This window comes from Meles meles, chromosome 20, assembly GCF_922984935.1.
Source record: "Meles meles chromosome 20, mMelMel3.1 paternal haplotype, whole genome shotgun sequence".
Classification (NCBI taxonomy): domain Eukaryota; kingdom Metazoa; phylum Chordata; class Mammalia; order Carnivora; family Mustelidae; genus Meles; species Meles meles.
The window spans coordinates 2,918,669-2,942,836 of NC_060085.1; the positions used below are offsets into that span (position 1 = coordinate 2,918,669).

The window sequence follows — 24,168 nt, forward strand, 5'->3', positions numbered from 1 at the left end:
GACGCCTCGGGCGCCATCGCCAGTGCTGGCAAAGGGTAGTCCACTTTCTCCGGAGTGTTGCAGGGTGGCGGGAAACGGGCTACCGCCCGTGGGACAGTGCGCCAGTCGGCTCTGAAGTGGGGGGCACAAGCAACCGGCGTCCCCTTTGAATTCCCCACGTCCCTCACGAGGACAGAGGACTCGTGCTTCCAGTCGGGGCTCTTTCCGCTGCACATTTCGGAGGGGAATGAAGCCACCAATGCAGGGCAATCGTGCAAGTGGGCGGTGGGGGGGCAATGTGGGGCCTCACCACGTAGGGTTCTGGACGCCGCTCCGAATTACCCGGGCGTCATCCGGCCGGGTGGTAGTCTGCACACGGCAGGACAGGTGCACAGCTAAGAGCCTGCTCAAAGGCACTGGGGTCGGTGGCCTTGAGAACGCATTTAAGAAACGTGTTGAGCACCCACCGTGCTCGGGAGACACTGGAGAACAAGGGCGGCCCCTTGTGGCGAGAGGTGGACACAGACTGGTGAGCGGCAGATGGTGACTTAGTGTGATTAAGGCGCCTTGAGGGCACCGAGCCATAGGTAGCTGAGAGGAGGCACCTGACCCAGCCTGGGTACATCCCGGAAGGCTTCCTGGAGGAGGGGGTGCTGCAGCAAAGATCCGAAGAGTAGGAATGAGATGGGGAGAGTGAGCCTGTGGGGAGCGACATGGGGTACAGAAGGGGCGTTCCTGGTAGAGAAGCAGCAAGGGCGAAGGCCAGGAAGAGAGGTGGGGGTGTTGGAAGAGCCAGGGCGTCTTCCCGCCAGAGCTCGTTGGCCAGCCTGTCTCCTCCCTCTGCTCATCCCCGGCCCCCTGGGGCGGCTGCCCTCTCAGAGCTGATCGGGTGTCTGAGCTGAGCGCTTGGAGCTGCGGGTGTGAGCTGGTGGCCCAGCTGGGAGCAGGTAACCGGAGCCCGCAGAGGGCGAGGAGGCCTGGTGCTGGCGTGACTGGAGTTGCAGGAGGTAGGGAGCAGGAAGCGAGGGAAGCCTGGGATGGAGGCGCCCCTTAGGGCCTCAGGGCCCTGGTGTGTGGGAGCAAGGCGAGGCCCGCGTCTGTCCCAGCTATGCTGAGGAGCTACCCGGGTGCGTGCGCGGGTGCGTGCGCGCACACACACACGCACGCACTTCCCACTTGCCAGCCTTTGCATGGCGTAGGGTCCATTCCCCGTTTATCTGCTGCCGCCGCTCTCGGCTTCCTGCCTGGCCATCAGGCCCTCCTTTAGATACCATCACCTCTCCCAGGAAGCCACCTGTCCGCCAAGCCCATGGATCCCCTCCTGCCACCCCCAACCTGTGGACTCCTCTTGGGTGTCTTACTACACCCAGCTCTGGGTGAGATTGAGACAGAGAGGAAGGAAGAGGGTGGGGTGAGTGCGGAGTGGTGGGCCGGGATCGGGGCGGGTGGATGGAGGGCGGGTGGGAGATAGGTGGATGGGTAGGCTGGAGGGGTGAATGGGTGAATGCAGGGATGTGGGGGTGGATGGGTGGGGGTTGGGTGTAGAGGTGGATGGATGGTGGGTGGACGATGGACGAACTGTGGCTAAAAGGTCATGAGGAACCGTGAGAAGGTGAGTTGGTGGCTGATAGCCCGCGGGCAGCTGTACATGCTCTGATGAGAGGACGGTGAGCGGACAGGGGGAAGGGTAGTTTCGAGAATTCACAGGGCGGGTTGGATAGCTCTGCTCACCTGGGGTGACTTGCCTCCATGACTCGGCTGCAGATAATCGTCTCTGATTATCCGAGAAACGTGCCTTTGTGCTAAGGTGGCCTCAGCTCTGGGCCCAGTCCCCAGGAGCCCCTCACTGTTCAGGACGACGGTTCCTGCCCAGACAATTCCAGCCTTCAAAGCCAGGGCTGCGGCCAAGGAGGGGACCCAAGTAGGGTTAGGGAAGCCCAGGAGTTAAGAGTTCAGCCTGTGGACGACAGATGAAGGTCATCAGAACATGGGATTTTGGGGTGCCTGGGTGGCTCAGAGGGTTAAAGCCTCTGCCTCCGGCTCAGGTCATGCATGATCTCAGGGTCCCGGATCGAGCCCCACGTTGGGCTCTCTGCTCGGCAGGGAGCCTGCTTCCTCCCTTCTCTCTCTGCCTGCCTCTGCCTACTTGTGATCTCTGTCTGTCCAATAAATAAATAAATAAATAAAAGAACACAGGATTTTGGAACCCGCCTGTGAGGGTACATAGGAGTTCGCCAGGGAAGGAGAAGAAAGAGCATTCTGTGTAGAAGTACCTACACAGATGCGAGCTTGGAAAGGCTGGATGCGCTCAGACAACAGGGAATACTGGTGAGGTGTACGTATTGAGCACCTACTGTTTACCAGGCTCTGTGCTAGGGATGTCACTGAAAACCCACCACGAGTGAGTCGAAAGAGGATTATCTCCCTCATTTTAAGTTGGAGGAAGGTGAGACTCAGAGACGGTAAGTGACCTGCCAAAGGACACACAGCAATTAGGAGATGGGGTGTCCTGCGTCTGCATCCTGCCCGAGGGTCTAAAATGGCCCAGGGACGAGGAAGAGGTGTGACCCTCCAGCTTACCAGGTACCCATCCCACCCCAATCTTGTGCTTCCCCAGGTGGCCTGGGTTGAGGAAAACCATCAGACGCCGGCCATGAAGACCCTCCGGGCACGATTTAAAAAGACAGAGGTGAGTCTGAGGCCACTGAGATGCCCAGTGTCCCCCGATTTCAGGCTCATGTGCCCCAGGGCTTGGCAGAGGAGCCACGGGGCCTTTGGAACACAGTCCTCGGCCCCTCCTCTCATCTTTCTGGCAGTTTCCATTCGACCAGGCCCCTCCCGGTTCTGGACTCTCCCGAAGCTCCTCACCACCCACCCCCTCCCACCCCGTAGCTTCTGCTCCCTCTCCTCCCTTTGCTGTCTACTGGGCCCTGCTGCCTTCATCTCCCCACTGCTTCCTGCTCAGTTTCTAGCCACAGGACCTTTGCTCTGGCTGTTGCCACTGCTGGGAAAGCCCTCTCCTGCACACGTTGCTGCCTGTCAAACCCTCTCCAGGCCCACCCTGTTTGGGGCCCGTAACTCTTCTTCCAAAAGGACCTCCATTCTCCCACTTGCTTTCTGAGGACTCAATTTCTCAAGGACCGTTATTTCTGGCTTTTGAGGTTCATTCAGCAGACGTTTGTATCAGGCACTGTTGTAGGAGGAAATGCCGGCTCTTTTGGAGCTGACGGGGCAGGGTAGTGGATAGTAAACAAAGTATGTAGGTGCAAAGGCAAGCAAGGCAAGGGAGCACGCAGGGCAGGGGGGATGTTTGCAATTTTAAAGCAAGTTGTTGAGGAAGGCCTCACCAAGGAGCTGATGTCAGAGCAGAGATCAGAAGGGAAAAAGGGAGGGAATTGTGTGTATATTTCAGTGAAGTGCATTCCAGGCAGAGGGGACAGCCAGTGCAAAGGCCCTGGGGTGGGCTGGAGCTGGCTTCCCATGCAGCGGTACCTTGGACTGTGAACTCCCAGAAGGAGATGTTCCTTCTTCTGTCGTACCCACCCCCTTGTGCCTCCCCCCAGAAGTGCCTGCTAGCGTGGGTTCCAGTCCAGGGCACAGATGGAGAGAATCTAGGGTTAGAGGGTGGAGACCAGTTTTGGCAAAGTTCAGAGGGTGGGCCAGGCCTGGTAGATTCAGGGCATCTTAGGATGATGAGCAGGTTCCTTGGGCTGGAGTAGAGCGTGTGAGCAGGGTGATCCTGAAGCGGACCCAGCCCAAGGAGTCCTGGAAAGTCAGAAAGGAAGGGGCATAGGAACACGCCTGCTTATAACGTCAGATGGCTCTGGGTTTGGGTGCAGCCTCGTCCTGTCTAGTTGGGTGAGTGTGGGTCTGTTCCCAGCCCCCGGTGGCCCCCTCCGGCTTTCCCAACCCATCTTATTTATTTCTTTCTGTGATTTAAAGCTTAATATTCCTTTTTCTTTGATTTATTTTCATTTATAAACTTTAAATGTAGTATCATTGAATTCATTTTTGCTTACTTCACCTATTTCTGGTTTTATCTGTGTGTTTTTGAACACCATAAGGAGCTTGCTGTGTGCCTTGCCCATGTTAGCTCATTTATTCCTCATAACAATCGGTATGGGGTGGGAGCTTTATTATCCCACTTCATAGATGAGGAGAGAAGGCCCAGAGAGGTTAAGGAACTTGCCCAAGGTCACACAGCTAGGACCTCCCTGAGGTTAGGGTGGGGCAAGGAGTCAAAAAAGAAAGAGGTAGGGAGTGACAGGCAGGAATAAAGGCTCACGGACCACTTAAAAATGTGGTACTGAGTCAGACTCATTCGTTGGGGAACGACCTAAAATTCTGCACCGTCTGAAATCCGTTCCTAAGGTGGACTGTTCCCGTTTACCCCCCAAGAATTCCTGAGATGTGGTAGCCAGGGGTAACCCAAGCCATCTCATTGTTTCATTTCGAAAGCAGAATTATATTGAAATCAAATCCTTCAAAAGGTTTTGTGTGGCTAAAAAAAAACAAAGACACCTAATTTGGGACATGGGGGTACCGGGCGCGTAGCACAGGTGTGGGGATGGGTGGGGGGTGCGGACAGGGGTTAAAGCCTCAGGCTGGGTGTGAGGGTGTCTGGGGTGTCTGGGAGGCAGGGAGGAGCCTCTGCAGCAGCGCCAAGGGACCTGGGGGCGGACGGGGAGAAGCTGGCCCTCCGCATCCCCCATCAGGCAGCTGGGCAGCTCACTGGCCCTCCCTCCACTGGCGTCTCTAGTTTCTGGGCAGACAGCAGGAGTCAAGTTCGGCTTTTGTTCGGCTCCCCAGAGGGACGAAAGCAAACACCGTGACTGCGTGACTGCAGACACACAGACACACATGCCCCCCCCACCCCCGGCTGTCTCTGGGGACGTTTCCCTCCCTATTCTGAGTGCACAGGCCAGCCCCCGCACCTTGGCCTGTCCTCCCTGCGTCCTCCCTGCTGCCTGGCATACCTCCCTGCTCCTTTCTGCTTCTTTCCCACCAGCCTTTCCTTCAAGCCCCCAACTCATGGCCATCTTTGCTCTGAGCCCTCTCAGAGCCTTTCTGGTCCTCAGTTTCCCCATCTGTAAGATGGGATTTAACTGGGGCCGTGAGCCTCGCCCTGGAGCTCCCAGGGGCCTCCTGCTCTTCTGTCAGGTTTTAGAAAAGTCCCACAAGCAAGAAGATGGGAGCCTTTAGAGGTCCATAGATTCCCACTGCTTCCTGGAAAGTCTGTCTGCCTCTCATTTGTATTCTGCGGAGTTATTAATTCTTTAATTCATTCAACAGACATAAATACTGGGTCCCTACCACAGGCCAGACCCTGTGATAGGTGCTGGAGATCAGGGGTGGTTTCACGGACCCACGATGGGAGCAAAATCCAGACTGCTGCCCGTGGACGGGCTCAGCTCCATCCCAATAAAACTTTATTTATAGACCCCCAAATGTGAATTTCATGTCATTTTCATGGATCACAAAATATGACTCTCATTTGGTTCCCACACCCCCCCCCCCACCTATAAGTGTAAAAACCATTCTTAGCCCTTGCGCTGCACAAAACCAGATGGGGGTGGGATTTAGCATGCCAGGGACCAGTTTCTGTAGACCCTTGGGCCCCCCATACCAGGAGAGCAGCCTGGATTTTACCCTGAGTGAGGTTGTTGGAGGGTTTCGAGCAGGAGAGAGGAAAGAGCTGATGCAGGCTTCGGGAAGCTGGGGGACAAATCCAGGGACTAGGAGAGCAGGGTGGAGGTGTCCCCAAGCTGGGGGACAAGTCCAGGGACTAGGAGACCAGGGCAGAGGTGTCCCCGCATGGAGCCCGCAGGGCCGGCGCTGCACCGTGTGTAGGAATGGGTACGTGCTTGGAGTTAACAGCCCGTGGGGTTAGCTGGTAGACTGAGTGTGGAGGGAGAGAGAGAGAGAGAGAGATGGTGGTGTCCACATGCCTGGCGGGGGGGTTGAGGGGTGTTTGTCTAAGCTTGTATAGAATCCAGGAGGACAGGCCAAGGCACCGGGAAATTCGAGGCCAGAGCTGGGAGACCCACTTCACAGCTTCCTCCCTGGGCAAGCCTGCGAAGGGCACACCTCAATCCCCGATTACTTATTACCAGACTCTCCCTTTCTCTGCCCCACCTCTCCCTCCTCCTGCCCAAAGGTGTTCTAAGAATCACAGATCTTGCGCGTGGGGGGGGGGGGACACGGGGGACTGGACGGGACATGACGACACACTGAGCCGTGTCTAGGGACGTCTGTGGTGGTCACACTGGGGGTGCTCTGGCCATCCAGTGGGTGGGGGCCAGGGATGCTGCTCAGCCCCCCGCTGCCCAGGACAGCCCCCCAACAGAGAACAGTCTGGTCCTGACTGTCCGCAGTGCCTGGGTGGAGGCGCCCAGCCCCAGGGTGCCTGCTTCATCATCTATCCCATGTAGCAGCCCGGGAACTGCAAGCCAGAAAGTGAGCAGGACTGGCCCAAGGTCACACAGTAGATGTAACATGACCAAGGCAGATTCAGGCTCCCCCTTCCTGTCTGCAGTAATGGCTGCTAACCCCAGCTTCCAGAAGGCTGTCTCTGCACTCATCCTTTCTCTCCCCTCTCCTCCCTGTGTCTGCCCCATTCATCCCATGGCCCCTTCGTGAACTCGGAGCCACATCAACACAGTGGGCCATCCCACCTCTGGAAGCTCTCATGGCTTCCCTGATGTCCCCCATTCCTGGTTTCCCCCTCCTTCGGCGGACAGGCCTCCTCCTCTGTCCTACCCTTAACTGTGAGCCCCAAACAGCTGGTCCTGGACCAGGTCACAGGCAACTGGGCTGGTGGAGACGAGTGATAATTTCATCATTTCTCCTGAACATGATCTTGTCCCTGCCACCCACCACCCAGCTCCTGCCCATCCTCATGCGCTCTTCCCGGAAGCCCTCCCAGACTCCCAGGTGTCAGGAGTCCTCTCTGAGCTCCCATAACATTACAGCCCCAGTCACCCTGGTTCATGAATCCCTGAGTGTGTATGTCCCCCCAGGGACCCCGGGGACATGTCTTGTCACCACAGGGAGCCAGTGCCCCTTGCAGCCCCAGGCACCCTGTAGGACAAACGGACTCAATGACTGAAATTCACATGGCTCAGAGGACCTGGCCTTGTGAGTCATTCATTCACTCTGCAAACACTGACCAACGGCCCCACTCCACCCTGGGGTGCCTGGCCCTGCGGTCAAGGGGCCCCCAGTTTGCGAGAACACCCAGGAGACCCAGACCCTGGGAGGAGATGGGTCCTCTCCGTGCTCGGACCACCCATGATGGCCTGTGGCCTCGGCGTTCAGCATTAGATACGCGCGGAGACAAGCACATCCGTGTTTGACGAATGAATCCGTGCTGAGTGCCCTTACTGTGTGCCTGGCACCGGGGAGCGCTTTGCGTGGCCGATCGCCTTAGTCCTCCGATAACCCTCCGCGGGCAGTAGCTACGGTTTATTTTGAAACCCATTTTCCAGGTGAGGACAGTGAAGTCCGGAGCAGGTGAGCAAGTACCTGGGGGGTGGGGGTCGCGTAAATGTAAGTGCGGGGCGCCTGGGGGCAAGACCCTGGATTCAGGTTCAAGTTCGTCGGACTGCTGGGTCCCCCTGTGCGTGAGTGCAAGAACGGTAGCCACGCAGAGTGGGAAGCTCTGTCTGCCGGGGGCTCGGGCCCGGAGTCACCTGCGACCCGCGGCCAGCTCGGACGAGGGGGAGATGCTGCAGGCGGGTCCCCGGAGATCGAGCGGGCGGCCCGCGGGGGGCGAGGGAGCCGGGCTTGCCGTCCGCATCCTCCTCCAAGCAGGAAGGTCAGGGAGTGCCCGGGCGGCTACCGGTCTCGGAGACTAGCCCCTCCCCCACACGACCCCTACCGTGGGGGCGGGACCCCCACCCCTCCCTCGAGTACCCCCAAGTTCCTCCCTCCGGCCCCCCAGCAAGTCCCAGCCGCCCTCCCTCCGGCCCCTGCCTCCAGCGCACTCCAGCCCCTCCTCCCGGCCCCCACCAGCCCTTCCCTCCAGGCCTCTGCCCCTCCCTCCGACTCCCTGCAGCCCCTCCCTCCAATCCCCGCCCGCCCTCCCTCCGGGTCCCCCAGCCCTTCCCTGCGGACCCCGTCCAGCCCCCCCCGCCCCTCCCTCTGGGTCCTCAGCCCCCCCCCCCCCCCCCCCCGCGCTGCCCCCTGCCCCTCCCTCCGGCCCCTCCGTCAGCCCACAGTCCCTCCCTCCGGACCCCCCCACAGTCCCCCCCCACTCTTCCAGGCCCTCCCTCCAACCCCTGCAGCCCCTCCCTCCGGACCCCCTAGGCCGTCCCTCCGGCCCGTACCTCCAGCGCCCTCCAGCCCCGCCTCCGGGGCCCCTCCAGCCCCTCCCTCCCGGCCCCGACTAGCCACCCCCCGCCCCTCCCTCCGGGTTCCCCAGCCCCTCCCTTCGGGCCTCCCCGACCTATGTCCCCTGCCCCTCCCTCCGGGTCCTCCGTCAGCCCCCCCAGCCCCTCCCTCCGGGGCCCCTCCAGCCCCCTTCCAGGCTCCCCCAGCCCCTCCCTCCAACCCCCGGTCCCTCCTTAGGGGCCCCCCCGCCCCACCCCACCCCCCTCCGGCCCGGTCGCCTCCCGGAGCACGGAGCCCGGCACCCGGCGCCCTGGCCGCCATGAAGCAGCTGTGCGTGTGCGCCGCCACCTCCTCCGCGGTAGGGCCAGGGGAGGGGGCGCGGGAGCGGGCGGGGCTCGGGCCCTTTCTCTCCCCTCCCCACTCCGCCCCTCCCCGCCCGGCCCGCGCCCGACCTGGACCCCCGCCCCCAGACCCTGGAAGGACCGGGAGAGAGGGGGTTGGGGGGGGCGGGACATTTGGGGAGACATGGGGACGTTCTGGGAGGCAGTTTGGAGAACAGATGGGGACACTGGAAAATATGGAGGGACAGTTTGGGGGAACAGTTTTGGGGTGGGTTCGTTTGAGGGGACAATTTGGAGTATATTCTGAGGGATCATTTTCGGGACAATATATTGACATTTGGAGAACAAATTGAGGAGACATTCAAGGGATTGTTTTGGATGGACATTTTTAGGACAGATGTTGGGGTCATTTGGGGAGATGATTTTGGAGAAACTTAAGGAATTTGGGGAAGACATTTTGGAATGCATTTCATGCTAAGTAAGGTTTTTTGGGGAACAGAACCTGTAACATTGGGGGGACAGTTGTGGCATTTTGAGGCCAGTTTAAGGAGGATGAATGACGGAGGACAGTTCTGAAGGACATTTAAAGGGACCCTTTTAGGGGGTCCTGTAGGAGGATTTTGGAGGTGGGGGAGATGTTGGAAGGGGGTTTTCACTAAAGGATCTGGGGTGGGGGGTGCTGATCTGGGGGAAATTTGCTAGGACGATGCTGGTAGTGGGTGTAGGCTGGACCTGGAGGCAGATGCTGGGGGATGCAGGCTGGGGGATGCTGTCTCAAACCCCCACCCAGGACTGCCTCCCCCTGCAGCTGCGGCTCAGCCCCACTGACCTTGGCTCCTGCCCGCCCTGCGGCCCCTGCCCCATCCCGAAGCCGGCAGCCAGAGGCAGGCGCCAGGCAAGTGCCCAGGGGCAGGTGGTGAAGCCTGGAGCCCCAGCCAGGGGGAGCGGGGTGGGGGCAGGGATCGCCTGGCCCCACGACCCTCTGGGTGTCCCTCGCAGAGCCAGGAGTGGGGCAAAAGTGACGAGCGGCTGCTGCAGGCGGTGGAGAGCGACGACGCGGCGCGGGTGGCCACCCTCATCACCCGCAAGGGGCTGGTGCCCACGAAGCTGGACCCCGAGGGCAAGTCCGCGTGAGTGCCCATGCCCTGGGGGGTGTGAGGGACGAGGGGTTGGTCATCCTGCAGCTGATCCCCTATCTCTGACCTCCAGATTCCACCTGGCTGCCATGAGGGGTGCAGCCAGCTGCCTGGAGGTGATGCTGGCTCACGGCGCCAACGTCATGAGCACGGATGGGGCAGGTACTGCCTGCCGGGCCCCGGGGAGGGATGAGGAGCTCAGACCAGGTGCCCAGCCTGAGGGTCCGGTTGGGTCCTGCTCTGCGGCTTCCCTGAAAAGGAGGAGGATTCCTTTGGGTGCTCCCAGGGAGGCACAGGGACATGTCAGGCTGCGGTGCCGAAGGAAAGAGACTCTAGCTGGCACCAATCAGGGTCAGGCCACAGCTTGTGGGCGGGGAGTGGTCAGGAGAGGAAGTCACGGGACTAGGGAAGTACCTGAGCTTGAGAAGTATCTGGGGACAGGAGACTCACAAGCAGAGGATAGGGAGCATCTCAGGTATGTGGAGTAGCTAGGACAGAAGGAGAATCTGGGCCTCTGACTTAACCAGGGCCCTGAAATGGAATGCATGGCCAAAGGGGATAGCTGGAGCTCAGGAGGAAAGCATGGGTGGGGCGTAGCCATGTCTGAAGGTTTGGGGCAGCCCAGGAGGCATGGCAGCCAGGACTTGGGGAGCAGCAGGGGATTTGTAGAGTATCAAAGATGGGGAGATTGCGCATGGAGTAGCAAGGGTTCACAGACTAGCCGGAACACGTAGGACAGCTGGATTCCCAGGGGCGGTGTCGTTGAGCATATAGAGGAGCTGGGGACGTGGGGAGTCGCCAGCGCGGGGGGCCCTGAGGAGTGCATGGGAGTGGAGTGTCGTCTGGGGTGTGGACTAGCTGGAGCTTGGAGAGTCTCTGGCCACCAGGAGTAGCACGGTTTGGAGAAGTACCTGGGGTCTGGAGACTTACTGGACACGGGGAGGCTCATCACAGATGGTTGACGCAGGTTTGGGGAGCAGCTGGGAGCAGCTGGAAGCTCCTTGTGTAGGTGGAGCCCAAGCAGATGCTCCCTGCTTTTCAGGTTACAACGCCCTCCACCTGGCCGCCAAGTACGGGCACCCACAGTGTTTGAAGCAGCTGCTACAGGTCATCTACTTTCTGGTGTCAGATACTCCCTCAACCCGAGATGCTTCCTTCCCCGGGCCCCCTCTCCTCCTCCCCGAGTTCTAGAAATCCCCCAAGCTCCCAGGTGCTCCCCGAATCCTAGCTATGTCTTAGCCTCTTTTACTCAGCTACTCCCTGGACAACCAGATACTCCCCGAGTGTCAAGTTACTCCCCACACCCAAGATATACTCCCAGTACCAGATATCTCCTGAGCCCTAGCTTTGCCCAAACTCTAGGTTGTTCTTAGCCACAGTCACTCTCAGAGCTCCCATCCAGCCCCCCAAACCCTCAGCTTCTCCTGAGCTCCCGGCGATTTCCACTTTCTCACCAATTTTCCTAAAAGCCGAGTCACCTGGGGGTCTGGGAGGAGATGGGGGAGGAAGAAGTGCTAAGGGGAGGAGCCAGAATCACATCCCGGCCCAAGAAGGGGCAGTTCCTAGGGAACCTCCAGTGACCCGCACCCCTCCTGTCCCAGGCCTCCTGCGTGGTGGATATTGTGGACAGCAGTGGGTGGACAGCCCTGCATCATGCAGGTGAGTACGGCCCGGCCTCGCCCTGCCCACCGTGACCCAGAGGGTGCGAGGCTGGGGATTCTTCTACCCAGGCTCCCGGAGACCTACCATGAACGTCCTGCCTCCTTCCTCCGCCTTCCTTGCGGAGTACCTGCTGTGTGCTGGGCCAGGGGCCCAGCATTAAAATTCAGCAACCCTTTGAGCCACAGAGAGGCACCCCATTGGACAGGCAAGGTGATTGAGGCTGGCCCGCAAGAAAGTAGAGAAGACCCAGGTTGTCTGACCCCAAAGCACAGCCTGATGTCTGCCAGGCCTGGTGACAACTTTGGTGGCCTTGTTGGGGTGGGAGGTGTGACCAGAGTGCAATTTCCTTTGACCAAATCCTAGAGGATCTCAGGCAGGCCAAAGGTCCAGGCACCCTTCCAAACCATCCAATCCAAACTCCTGCGTGAGGGAGGGGAAGGGACCCACCTGCCCGAACCCGATCCCAGCCCAACATCTGTCCGTCATGCCCGTGAGATTGGGGAATGACTTTCACCCATGGCTCAAGAAACGTCTGACCGCTTGGGAACACGGAATACATTTGGGTTTGCTTTAGGGTTTTAAGGCACTGGTTAAAACTTCCCTGCCGTTGGAGTACGCTGCCACCTAGTGGCGGCAAATGCCTTTTGTCACAGTGGAGGGTCACTAGGTATTTTTCGTGCAATAAATATTTATTAAGTTCCACTAGGTATTTTTCGTGCAATAAATATTTATTAAGTTCCTGCTCTGTGTGTCAGGCTCCGTTCTAAGCATGGGGAGCAGAAAACCAAATTGCATACCCGCTCAGGCACAGAGAAGGCCATCAGATAGAGCTTGTCGACTTTTCCAGTGACCCCTAGCGTGAAACCCTTCCTTCTTTCTTCACGGCTCCGGACATAACACAGTCTCCCACTTCCTTGACTTACCAAGCCCTCTCCCACTTCACGGCTCTTGCCTACTCAGAAACATCTACCGTCCCCCTTTCACCTTTAAAACGCAGAACTCGACAGCGGGTTAGCAGACCTAATCATAGCTCTGTCTCTGACCCTACTGGCTGACCACGGACCTGGCTGGACCTCAGTTTCCCGAGGTCATACCTTTGCCTTTGGCCTCCCAGGGAAGGTGGGAACTTCTCATGAAATGAGGGATAAGAATCACCCCAGGCAGAAGGCCCCCGGAATATGTCTAAACCTTGCCCTACCTACCCTCCCTCTTTTTCCAGCGGCCGGCGGCTGCGTCTCCTGCTCAGAAATGCTTTGCTCCTTCAAGGCCCATCTGAATCCCCGAGATCGGGTGAGCCTCTGGGATATTTTTGGGAAAGATGCTGTATTTCAGGTACACCGTCACCAAGTGGCGGCACCCCAGGCTCCCTTTAGAAGAGTATGAAAAGGTCTGGAGTGAGGTTCAGGAGCACTCATATAGGCTTCCCTACCTACAAGGTCAGCCTCTCACCTTTGGTCTCGTCCTTCCCCTAATTTCCCAGCAGTCAGGTACAACGCCCCTTATCATAGCAGCTCAGATGGGTCACAGGGATTTGTGCCGCCTCCTCCTGCAGCAGGGGGCAGCAGCAAATGACCAGGACCTGCAGGGGAGGTGAGTATCTGCCCTCCCAGTGAGTCCATTATATGCCATGTGACCTTGAGCGAGTCTCGTAATTGCTGTGGGTGGGGCATCTAATTGATCCCTGGGTGTTGAGGAGAGCTTGGGGATTTGAGAACGTCCTTGCTTCCTCAGTAGCCCCCTCTCCTGGTAGGACAGCCCTGATGTTTGCCTGTGAGGGGGCCAACCCCGAAACAGTGGAGGTTCTGCTGCAAGGCGGGGCCCAGCCAGGCATCACTGACGCACGGGGCCAGGACGCTGCTCACTACGGCGCCCTAGCGGGAGACAAACTCATCCTGCACCTCTTGCAGGAGGCGGCACAGCGCCCCTCACCACCCAGTGGTAGGCAAGCCCCCCCATACGATTTCAAGCACCCCATCTCCTTCCAAGCAGTGTCTTGTCACCGCTTTCCCTACTCTAGGTAGTTTCAAGGTATCCCTATTTGCGGCATCAGGGGAGGTTTCGTGTTTCCCCTGATGCTACTCAGAACAGTTTCAAGGAGCCCCAGAGCTTTTGGATTCATCTAGGGGTCCACCCTGCTTTCCTGGGCCATCCTTATCCTTGGAACTTTGCCCTTCCTAAGACTTGGCACCCCTACTTGAGCCATCCTGGAGGTGCCTCTGTGCTCCCCTTATTAGATGGTCCTCCTGTTACCATCTGCAAAAGTAGCTGAGTCCTACCTTCAAAGTCCTGATTCTGGGGGAAATTGGTAGCCCACTCCAGCCATGAGTCCCCTCCCTAGTGCCCTTCCTAGGGCTGGGAATGGAGTCCCTAAAACAGAGCGCCTGACCCTGCTTCCCTCTCTTCCCTGCCCTCCTAGAGGATGACTCAGGCGAGGCATCATCTCAGGTACGCATCTCTAAGCAGTGAATGAGCCCCCTCCTCCCGCACACACTGCCTCCCCCTTCCCCGCCCCAAGCTCTTTGGGATGAGAAGGAGGAGATGGACTTTTGTCCCGGGGTTATGACCTAGGAAGACCTGTTTGGGATGAATGCCACTTTCTGGGTACGCTGCCGCCAAGTAACAGCAGCACCCACAGCATAACTCTCAGAACCGGGTGAGAACACTGTGGGAATGGAGCCAAATCATGGGGCTGGGGTGGAGTGCTAGAGGGAACGGAGTGTAGTGAGGGCTGGTGTAGGTCACGGGAAAAGGCAGGTCTGGCCTCTTTCTCCCTCCCAGCTCTACAGCATCTCAGTTCCACACGGAAAGGGAACTTATAGGCGATCTGGTCTAGTACCACGTTGTACCAAGGCACAAAGAGGGGGAGAGAGCAAAGCATTAGATCTGGAACTCTCAGGAAGCACGGCCACTTTTATGCTGGGATAAGCGAGGACCAGGGAGAGGAAGGGGCTTGCTCAGGGCCACACAGGAAGTGAGGACCGGGTTGGGGCTGATAACAGATAGTGGGGCTGGGCTGGTGTATTTGGGTGGGAGGCTGGCACGTTCCCCATGTGCCCCTTCCCCGCCTTCTCCCAGAACTCCGTGTCCAGCCATGAAAAGCGAGGGGCTCCCAAGAAGCGGAAGGCACCTCAGCCCCCTGCCAGCATCCCCCTGCCGGTGAGCGATGCCCCGGCCATAGGGGGAGGAACAGGGGCAGGTTGGGGGGGGGGGAGCTCTGACTCAGGTGTAGGAGGGGGCAGCCCCTGGGCCTCACGTGAAGGTGGTGTGTCCCTGGGGCGGGGGCACAGGATGACCGAGATGCCTATGAGGAGATCGTGCGGCTGCGACAGGAGAGGGGCCGCCTGCTGCAGAAGATCCGGGGCCTGGAGCAGCACCAGGAACGGAGGAAGCAGGAGGTGAGGGGCCAGGCTAAGCCTGGGGTGGGGTGTGGGTTTGTAGGCAAGACTCCCCTCACCTCTCCTAGCTCCCACCTCCCTCTCTCCATCTGCCCTCACTCTGCTCCAGCCACACGGGCCTCCTTGCTGTTCCAGACAATGTTCCTGGCCTGCTCCTGCCCCAGGGCCTTTGCATGTGTGGTGCCCTCTGCTAGGAACACTCCTCCCCAGATGCTCCTGTGGCTTCTTCCTTCTTTCCCTTTAGGTCTTTGCTCAGGAACCGCTTGCCAAAGACACCTCCCCTGCCTAGCTTATTTAAGATTGTGGCAGCTCCCACTCGCTTCCCAGTTCCCTTTATTTTTATTTGAAGTGCTTCGTGCTATTGGGAATACCATGTATCTTATTCATGTTCACCCGTTTGACTGTAAGCCCGCGGGGATAGCCATGGTTGACCATGACTGGCTCACAGTACACGCTTGATGTTTATTGGAAGAACGGGTATTTCGGTGGGCGAGTGAATGAATTATGGCCCCAAACAGGGTCGGACACTCCATGAGTCCTTAGTAATGAGTCAGGGGGCAGAGCAAGGTGCCGGGTGCGCAGTGGGTGCACAGCCGATGTCTGTGGTGGGGATCGGGGGCTACTACGGAGGTGGGGTGGGGACGACCCCCAACCCAGATTCGAGCCTGGTCCCCCCCTTCTTCCTGTCAGCTGCCAGAGGCAGAGGCCAGCTCCCTCCACAGCCTGGAGAGACAGGTAGGTGGCAGGTGCAGGGAGCCAGCCCCTCGGGCACCCCGGGTTGCCTCCCAGAGGCTGGCCAAGCCCCCCTACTGCCGCCCCCCTTCCAGGTGCAAGAGCTGCAGCAGCTGCTGGCGGAGAAGCAGGAGGAGAAGGAGAGCCTGGGGCGGGAGGTGGAGAGTCTGCAGAGCCGGCTGTCCCTGCTGGAGGTGTGGGGGGCGTGGCCGGGCAGGGGCGGGGCCGGGCCGGGCCGGGCAGGGGGTGGGGCCTCTCCCGCCGCGGTTACGGGACAACCACACCAGTACACGCATAGGCTCTCCCCCGAGGACACACAGCAGTCAGACCTACAGACACGCCATCGCAGACACCACACCCACATACACGGAACGTGCACAAAGTGGACACTTCTCCAAACGCGGAGCTGGGACCCCCAGAGGTGAGCGGCCGCTCTCACACACACACGTGGTTTTGCACCTTACCCCGCGACCACAGCAAGCATCCCTGAGGACCGCGCACTCCCACACGCACACCAGAAATACCGGCACCTACACAACAGACGCTCCTCCATCCCACGCAGACGGCACACCCACAAACCCATGCCCACGCACAAATATTTCCCCGACACGTGAGGACACAAACATGCGCGAGCACCTGTGCCCTCGCACACAGACCCACCAAACCCGCAGACACCGCTGAAGCCATCACACCCACACAACAGACTCAGACACAAGCACCAGAGCACACACAGTCACAGGAAGGCACACGGGAGGGGCGGGGGCCACGCCACATCCCCAGGTTCCCCGCAGACCCACAAACCCTGAGCTGTTCCTACTCACAGGCAGACACCCTCAGCCCCACGTGACCCCCAGTGCAGGATCCTGGACACACCCTCACGGGGATGTAGCCCCACATCCCTCTCTCCGTGTCCCCCACACACAAGATGTACATACACCCCCCAGGCATCGGTTATGGTCACACATTTGCACAGTGGCTGGGCTGTTCCCTGCCCTTCCCGGGGAGCCCAGCATAGCCCGTGGCACACAGTTGGCACTCAGCAAACACTGTGGGCCAGACACGGCCAGACACGTCTGGGGAGCGATGGAGACGCATGAACTCCCCTGTCCGCTCTGGATTCTTGGGGGCGGGTCTTGGGGCTGGGAAGGGGATAGGGACCTGAGCCAGACCCTGTCCCCTCCCCAGAATGAGCGGGAGAACACCAGCTACGATGTGGCCACTCTGCAGGATGAGGAAGGCGAACTCTCTGACTTCCCAGGTGAGCCCCCAACCCCATTCTCCTTCCGTGTACCCCTGTCCCTCTTGTCCCTGAGGCCCCTGGAGATGGACACTTGGCCCACAGGCATGGAGAGAGTTTGAAGCTGGGAGGGAGGTCGGCCCACACCCATGATTCATTCCATCTGCCTGCCTTGTGGGCTCCGACCCCCTGCTCCAAACCCCTAGCTCCCATCCCCCCTGGCCCAGGCCCCCTGGGGCTGACTCTGTGCGCCCCCCAGGGGCCGAGGCTCTGCTCTCCAAACGGCTAAGCCCCTCAGCCCAGGAGCTCTTGGCCTCACTGCAGGAGCAGGTGGCTGCACTCACCAGACAAAACCAGGAGCTGATGGAGAAGGTCCAGGTGGGGAAACCGAGGCCCAGGACGGTGTGTGGGGGGAGTGGAACAGATCTGAGGACCCGAGGGATCGTTCCCTGGGGGGTCAGGGTGGGCACACGGCTGAGTCTGTGGGTAGGGAAGGTGGCAGGGCCACTCTTAGCCCCCAACCAGCTCCCCACTACCTCCCAGATCCTGGAGAGCTTCGAGAAGGACGAGATGGAGGTGAACGGGGCGGCTGAGGTCATCCCTCTGGCCCTCTATGACTCTCTTCGGGCTGAGTTCGACCAGCTCCGCAGGCAGCACACCGAGGCTCTGCGGGTACTGGAGCGACAGGGGACACAGGGGGCCCCCAGGGAAGAGGAGGCAGCCGTGGGGGAGGGCACGGGCACGGAAGTCAAGACCGCCAGGAACGGGCCAATGGAAATGGAGCTCGACGGCACCACGGCTCCAGGAGCAGTGAACGGAGCTGAGACCACAGACGAGGCTACAGGAGTGGAAACTGTGGAGGCAGCATCTGTGGGGGCTGAGGCCACGGAGACAAAACCCACGGGGGCTGAGGCCACGAAGACAAAATCCACGGGGGCTGAGGCCACGGAGACAAAGTCCACGGGGGCTGAGACCACAGAGACCAAACACATGGACACCAAAGCTACAGAAACAGAATCCACAGGGACCGAGGCCACAGAACCTGAGGCTCTGGGAAAGGGAGGAAATCCAGAAACAAAGGCCACGGGAGCAGAGCCCACAAAGCTGAAAGCAGAGGAAGCAGCAATGACGGCCGGCAGAGCAGGTGCTGCGGGGGCCGAGCCAGCGGGCACGGAGACCACGCGCGTGGAGGGCACGGCGGGGGCGGCCGCAGCCCCGAGGGCCCCCCCGGGCCCAGTCCTCCACCCTGGGGCTGCGGAGGCCTCGGAACAGCTGCAGGCGGAGCTGGAGACCAGGATCCGTGGCTTGGAGGAGGCGCTCCGGCAGCGGGAGCGGGAGGCGGCCGCCGAGCTGGAGGCGGCCCACGGCAAGTGCCAGGCAGCGGAGGCGGAGGCCGGCCGGCTCCGGGAGCGGGTGCGGGAGGCTGGGGGCGGCGGCGGCGGGGATGTGGTCCAGCTGCGGGCCGCCCTGGAGCAGGCCCGGGAGGACCTCCGAGGCCGGGACGCCCGCCTCCGGGAGCTGGAGGCGGCCTCAGCCTGGCTGGACGAGGCCCGGGCGGGCCAGCTGCTGGCCGAGGAGGAGGCCCGGGGCCTGCGGGCAGAGCTGGCCCGGCGGGAGGAGGTGCGGCTGGAGCAGAGCCGGGAGCTGCAGGTGCTGCGGGAGCAGCTGGCCACAGCCACGGCCGCCGGGGAGCAGCAGCGGGCCGTGGCCGCCGAGCTGGGCCAAGCGCGGGATGCGGCCGAGGCCCGGGCGGCCGAGCTGTCAGTGGCCTGCGAAGAGGCCCGGCAGGGTCTAGCGGAGCTGCGCGAGGCGTCCGAGGCCCTGCGGCAGTCCGCGGTGCCGGCCTCCGAGCACCACCGGCTGCAGGAGGAGGCCGCCCGGCTGCGGGCCGAGCTGGAGCGGGAGCGTGTGGGCAGCGTGGCCCGCCTGGAGCACGAGCGCATCGTGGGGGCCCTGCAAGCTGATGTGGCCCGGCTGGAGAAGCAGCTGGAGGAGCTGGGACGGCGGCATCAGAAGACCAGCGCCGAGGTCTTCCAGGTGAGGCCGGCTGGGCCCCCACTGAGCACAGCCATGTCCCAGTCCAGCCGGCGGCCCACTGGCAGTCTGACCCACAGCCCTGGTTCTGGTCCTGTAGATACGTGACCCTGCTAGCATTTCTAGGTGGACGGCTAACCCTGCGGCCGTTCTGATCTCTTGGACGTTTCGACTTGTGTTATCTTTTTCAGAACCTTCGGCTGCTTTTAACCTTATCACCCATCTATCTACCAGTCTTTCTTTCTTTCAAGACTGGGTTTATTGGAGAGAGAGAGGGAGAGAGAGAGATTGCACGAGCAGGAGAGGGACAGAGGGAGAAGCAGGCTGCCTGCTCAGGAGCCTGGGACATGGGACTCGATCTCAGGATCCCAGGATCATGATCTGAGCTGAAGGCAGATGCTGAACCGAATGAGCCACCCAGGTGCCCCAACCCCATCCTTTTTTCTAATGGTTTGTCTGGGAGTCCTCCGTGCACCCCAGGGTCACACAAGCTCTCAGACTGATTGCTTTGGTTCCACAGTGGTGCTCATGCTTCGGCTCTAATGGTGTGTATGGTGTGAGGTAGGGATCAATGTCCACTTGTGGTTTGGTATGCAGTGAGTTCGGCTTTCGCCCTGATGTTTTTTACTATGACATCCATTTTCTCTGCTGGCCTGAAAGCTCCCTGTGGCTCTTCTGGCTGGCTGTTTAGAATTTGTCATTTTGCCTCTGGATCATTTTTGATGCTTTAGCCCAAGAATAGGAGGTCGTTATGCCCAGAGATTTTTAATCTAATATTTTGAACCTAGTAGAATTTGATGCTGAGCTGTTCATTTGAACACCAGGGAATGTAATTATGTAATTATGTTCATTTGAACACCAAGGAATGTAATTGAACACCAAGGAATGTACACACACACACACACACACACACACATATATATATATTTAAGATTTTATTTATTTATTTGACAGAGAGAGACACAGCGAGAGAGGGAACACAAGCAGAGGCAGTGGGAGAGGGAGAAGCAGGCTTCCTGCTGAGCAGGGAGCCCGATGCGGGCCTCGATCCCAGGACCCTGAGATCATGACCTGAGATGAAAGCAGAGGCTTTAACTCACTGAGCCACCCAGGCGCCCTATATACATATATATAATATATATATATTTTTTTTGTCCTTTGTGGTAGACGTTTGATTCTATCTCTTGTCTTAAAAAATCCATAAAAACTAGCAGGTGTTATAACAAAATATGTGGATAAGAAGCCACCTTCATTAGTTGTTGTCAGGAAAGCATTTTTCTCTCCTTGCCTCTCTTTACTCACCCCTAGGACAGAGATAATAATAATTCTGAGTCCTCAGATGAAAATTGAAAACTAAATTGAATTGAATGTTTTAAACTACATAAAGGATTTAGTACGGTCATAGCATAAGACATCAATAAAGCGCACCCAGGATTATAATTTTCCCAAGAAAACACTCTTTCAAAACCAGTTAGACCTGTGACCTACTTACTAGAGTCTGAGGTCCAGCATGAGGAGGCCCATTTTCATCTCTGTCCCCTAAGTTTCACCTGCCCACGACCACTTCTTCTGGGGGTAAAGTTCGCAAGCCCTATTTGCTTTGTCTGTCTGTGGATTTGATTCTTCTTTTTTGATTGTTAAGATGTAGTCAATCTGGGGGCACCTGGGTGGCTCAGTTGTTGAGCATCTGCCTTCGACTCAGGGCATGATCCCGGGGTCCTGGGATCGAGCCCCGCATCGGGCTCCCTGCTCAGCAGGAAGCCTGCTTCTCCCTCTCCCACTGCCTCTGCTTGTGTTCCCTCTCTCGCTGTGTCTCTCTCTGTCAAATAAGTAAATAAAATCTTAAATTAAAGAAAGAAAGAGAGGTGTAGCTAGTCTGTACTGAGTGGAGCATCTACTCACCCACACTCCCCTGGAGCCATTATTTCTACAAAGGCCAACGTCCGACACCTCCCCCCAACCCCTGGGAGGGCCAGTGTTTCCAAAGCTGACATTGCCGTGATCTCGATATTTTTGTGAAAATGCAGTCATCAACTTGTGGACATTGGTTTGCTTCTCATCCACGTTCTTCTGGCTTTGTTTTCTTTTGTAAGAAACCGATAAACCTTTACAACACGGACAGAGAAAGGAGGGCTAGTGACGGTGATAACATGTCACGTTCCCTGTGCACCAGGCGCTCTTGGAAGCACATGCCCGGGATTTGTCCTTTTCCTTCTCACAATCACTCTGCGATGTGGGGGCTGTTATTACCCTGATTTTACGTATGAGGAAACGGACACAGAGAGGTTAAGTCAGTTGTCCGAGCCCACACAGCTAGCACGTCAGAAGTGTCAGAATGGGTCAGAATCATCACAGGACCCCCTGAGTTGAACTCCTCAATATCAAATTGGGCTGGAATGTCCTCAGGCCAGGATGGAAGGGTCAGGAGACTCTGGGGTCGCCGTGTCTTCAGGGTCACGCATGGGCTTGGGCTGCAGGTCCAGAGGGAGGCGTTGTTCATGAAGAGTGAGCGGCATGCTGCCGAAGCCCAGCTGGCCACAGCAGAGCAGCAGCTGCGGGGGCTACGCACGGAGGCCGAGCGGGCACGCCAGGCCCAGAGCCGCGCCCAGGAGGCCCTGGACATGGCCAAGGAGAAGGACAAGAAGGTGCGTCCCCTTTCCCTGCGCTCCCTTGGGGGGGAGGTTCCCACCCAACAGAGGTTGGGGGAAATCCAAGAAAGCCCAGATGAACGAGTCTGAGGCAATCAGCCCATTTTCTAGATGGTAGACTGAGGCGCAGAGAAGGAAGGAGACAATTCAGACATGTGGGGACTGTTCTAACAATGAATTATAACTGCAGTAACGTTTTCCGGGCACTTACTGCACGCTAGGCCCCGAGCTATGTATTTGACACAGACCAACACATTTAATCGTCGCGTCAAGTTCCTGTAAGGTCAGTGCTTTTCTTGTCCCCACTTGGAGAAACAAGGCACAGAGAGGGGATGACACCTCCCCAAGGCTGCACAGCACGCAGAGGGTCAGCCTGCGTTTGCACCAGGTTCCCAAGTTCTGGTCTTCAGTAATGATGGTGGGTGACGGCGGCCCGTGGCTGCTGAGTTAGGTGGTTTTCACACACTATCGCTTTTAATTTCCCTCTGACCCTGGAAGCCAGAAGGCATTCTTATTCCTGCTTTCTAAATGAGCACGCTGGGGCTCTGAGAGGCCAAGTGTGACACGTCAGAGTGACGCGTCCGGTTGCGCAGTCACTGGGCAGCACACGTGACTCCCAGGGCCGGGGGCACATTAGCGGAGAGTCCCCCAGCTGCAGCTCACTGTGTGACCTTGGGCAAGTCAATCGACCTCTCTGAGCCCACGACCGCCTCTTGCAAAACAAAAATAAAATTGTGGTTGTGATTCTGGTTTCTTGGTTGCAAGGACTCTCCCCCTCGGCATGAGTGACATTCGGGTCAGGTCATTCTCTGTTGGGGGGACACTGTGGGGGCCCAGCAGCATCCCTGACCCCGCCCTCTCTATGCCAGAAGCACCCCCAGTTGGGACAGCCACAGACGTCCCCACACATGGCCTGGGGTTCCCCAGGGGCAAGCTGGCCCCTGGTTAAGAACCTCTGATCTATAGTGTAAAGATAAAGCCCAACATTTATTGAGTGCCTGCTGTTAGCACAGTTTCAATTTAACTTCGGTTCAGAATTACGGTAACCCGCCAGGGTGAGAACCGTGATTCTCCTTCCTTTTCAGATAAGGAAACTAAGGCTCAGAGAGGGGTTAAATCGTCTCCCCTGCAGAGATCCCCTGCAGGAAAGGGGCAGGGAGGGACCCAAACCCAGGGCAACCCGACCCAGCCCCACCAGGCCAGGCTGCTGTGGGCCTCTGTTCGTCAGCCTCCCCTTCCCAGAGCCCGCAAGAGGGGCTGGGACAGGATCGGCTGACTTCTGGAAAGAGCCAGAGCCCGTGTTCTCGGCTCTGACGTGTCCGTGAATGGGCGCAGCGGTGCACCCGTGAAATTTCACATGTGTGCTCGGAAAGGTGGATGCGATTTGATTGTCCTACGTCACGGAACACCACTTTTCTTCTGACATTTCTCCCCCAACCATTTACAAACGTGAAAGCCATTCTTAGCTCACGGGCCAGACTCCCAAGGGCCAAGAGTTTGCCGGCCTCTAGGCTCTGACCTTCCCTTGCCGGCCTCCTCCCGAGGGAGGTGCTGGACAGGTCCAATGCCCCCGCCCCAGGCTCGGGGTGACTGGAGGTTCCCCCCTGCATCTCCCCCACCAGATCACAGAGCTCTCCAAGGAAGTCTTCAGTCTTAAGGAGGCCCTGAAGGACCAGCCGGGGGCCCCGGGCACCCCCGAGGTGGAGGCCCTCCAAGGCCAGGTCAAGGGCTTGCAGGACCAGCTGAAGGTGAGGTCCCAGGCGGGGGAGGAAAGCGGTTCTGTATTGTAACAGCTGTCGCTCTGGCGCAGGGGCTCTGCGTGCAAAGGATGCTTTGGGGCATGTTTTTGGCGGGGGGGGGGGAGGGGAGCCTGCTTTTCCAAGTACCTCTCCCCCATGCCCGCAGGAGGCTGCTCGGGACCACAGCGCAGTGGTGGCCTTGTACAGGAGTCACCTCCTGTACGCCATTCAGGTGAGTCATGCCAGGCCACCGGCACTCCGGCCTGTCGTCCCTTCTGTATGGTGGGGGCTGGTGCTGCGGCGGGGGGAGTTCATGGCCTTGCAGGGGTGGGGAGGGAGGGAACAGGGAAGCCAGAACAGGAGTGCCCAGGCATTCTCTCTCTCTCTCTGCTTCCCCCACCCCAGGGTCAGATGGATGAAGATGTGCAAAGGATCCTGAACCAGATCCTACAGATGCAAAGGCTCCAAGCTCAGGGCCACTGAGCATCACAGGGCGTCCGGGCTCCCGCACTCACGTTCCAAGCCCAGACACCCCCTGGGCCTGCTCGACCGTACTTGGCTGCTTCCACCGCCCCATTGGTCCCTGCGTGCACTGGCCGGGGTCGACCCCAGCCCTGACTGTGACCCCCGGCCCCGGCCGGAGAACCCGCGAGCCCCCGCTCCCACGTCCTGTCCTGTCCGTCCTGTAGCCAGGCAGCACCCCGGACCCCGGGAATAAAAGCTCTCAGAGCGGAGGACAAATGCGTATGGTCTGATCGCTGGGTGCCCCCCACCCCCGGGGCAGGGAGGACAGGGATGGCACAGAGCAGGACTCGCCAGGGAGGCCCCCATCTTGCACATCCACAGCTCAGACCCCGGAATGAGGGCTATGTTATGTCGTCGAAAGTCAGAACGGGCGACCAGAAGTCCGTGATGAGCAAACTGTCCGATCATG

The 24,168-nt window shown here is 59.0% G+C and overlaps 1 protein-coding gene across 15 annotated transcripts; it reads left to right on the forward strand.

Annotated features, from left to right (window-relative positions):
• The first annotated feature begins 88 nt into the window (after window positions 1-88).
• On the forward strand, window positions 89-23,975 carry ANKRD24 (ankyrin repeat domain 24). Of its 15 annotated transcripts, none has more exons than XM_045990721.1 (22): window positions 89-508; window positions 2,597-2,668; window positions 9,460-9,546; window positions 9,651-9,781; window positions 9,861-9,949; window positions 10,830-10,894; window positions 11,389-11,446; window positions 12,669-12,739; window positions 12,930-13,039; window positions 13,200-13,387; window positions 13,866-13,894; window positions 14,525-14,605; window positions 14,737-14,844; window positions 15,535-15,579; window positions 15,672-15,770; window positions 16,762-16,834; window positions 17,073-17,191; window positions 17,357-18,850; window positions 21,325-21,492; window positions 23,118-23,243; window positions 23,401-23,466; window positions 23,640-23,975. In XM_045990721.1, the coding sequence occupies exons 1-22, from the start codon at window positions 227-229 to the stop codon at window positions 23,715-23,717; spliced, it is 3,639 nt and encodes a 1,212-aa protein (XP_045846677.1). In that variant the 5' UTR covers window positions 89-226; the 3' UTR covers window positions 23,718-23,975. The 15 variants fall into 15 exon arrangements, with proteins under 15 accessions (XP_045846677.1, XP_045846678.1, XP_045846679.1 ...); XM_045990722.1 differs by having other exon boundaries at window positions 12,933-13,039; XM_045990727.1 differs by having other exon boundaries at window positions 406-1,390.
• Window positions 23,976-24,168: the final 193 nt, after the last annotated feature.

Bases quoted from the DNA above. Each gene is read 5' to 3' on its own strand.
- ANKRD24 (XM_045990721.1), top strand. From the start codon at position 227: ATGAAGCCACCAATGCAGGGCAATCGTGCAAGTGGGCGGTGGGGGGGC. The intron at 11,447-12,668 runs GTGAGTACGGCC...CTCTTTTTCCAG, and splicing joins GACAGCCCTGCATCATGCAG to CGGCCGGCGGCTGCGTCTCC. The intron at 16,835-17,072 runs GTGAGCCCCCAA...TGCGCCCCCCAG, and splicing joins CGAACTCTCTGACTTCCCAG to GGGCCGAGGCTCTGCTCTCC.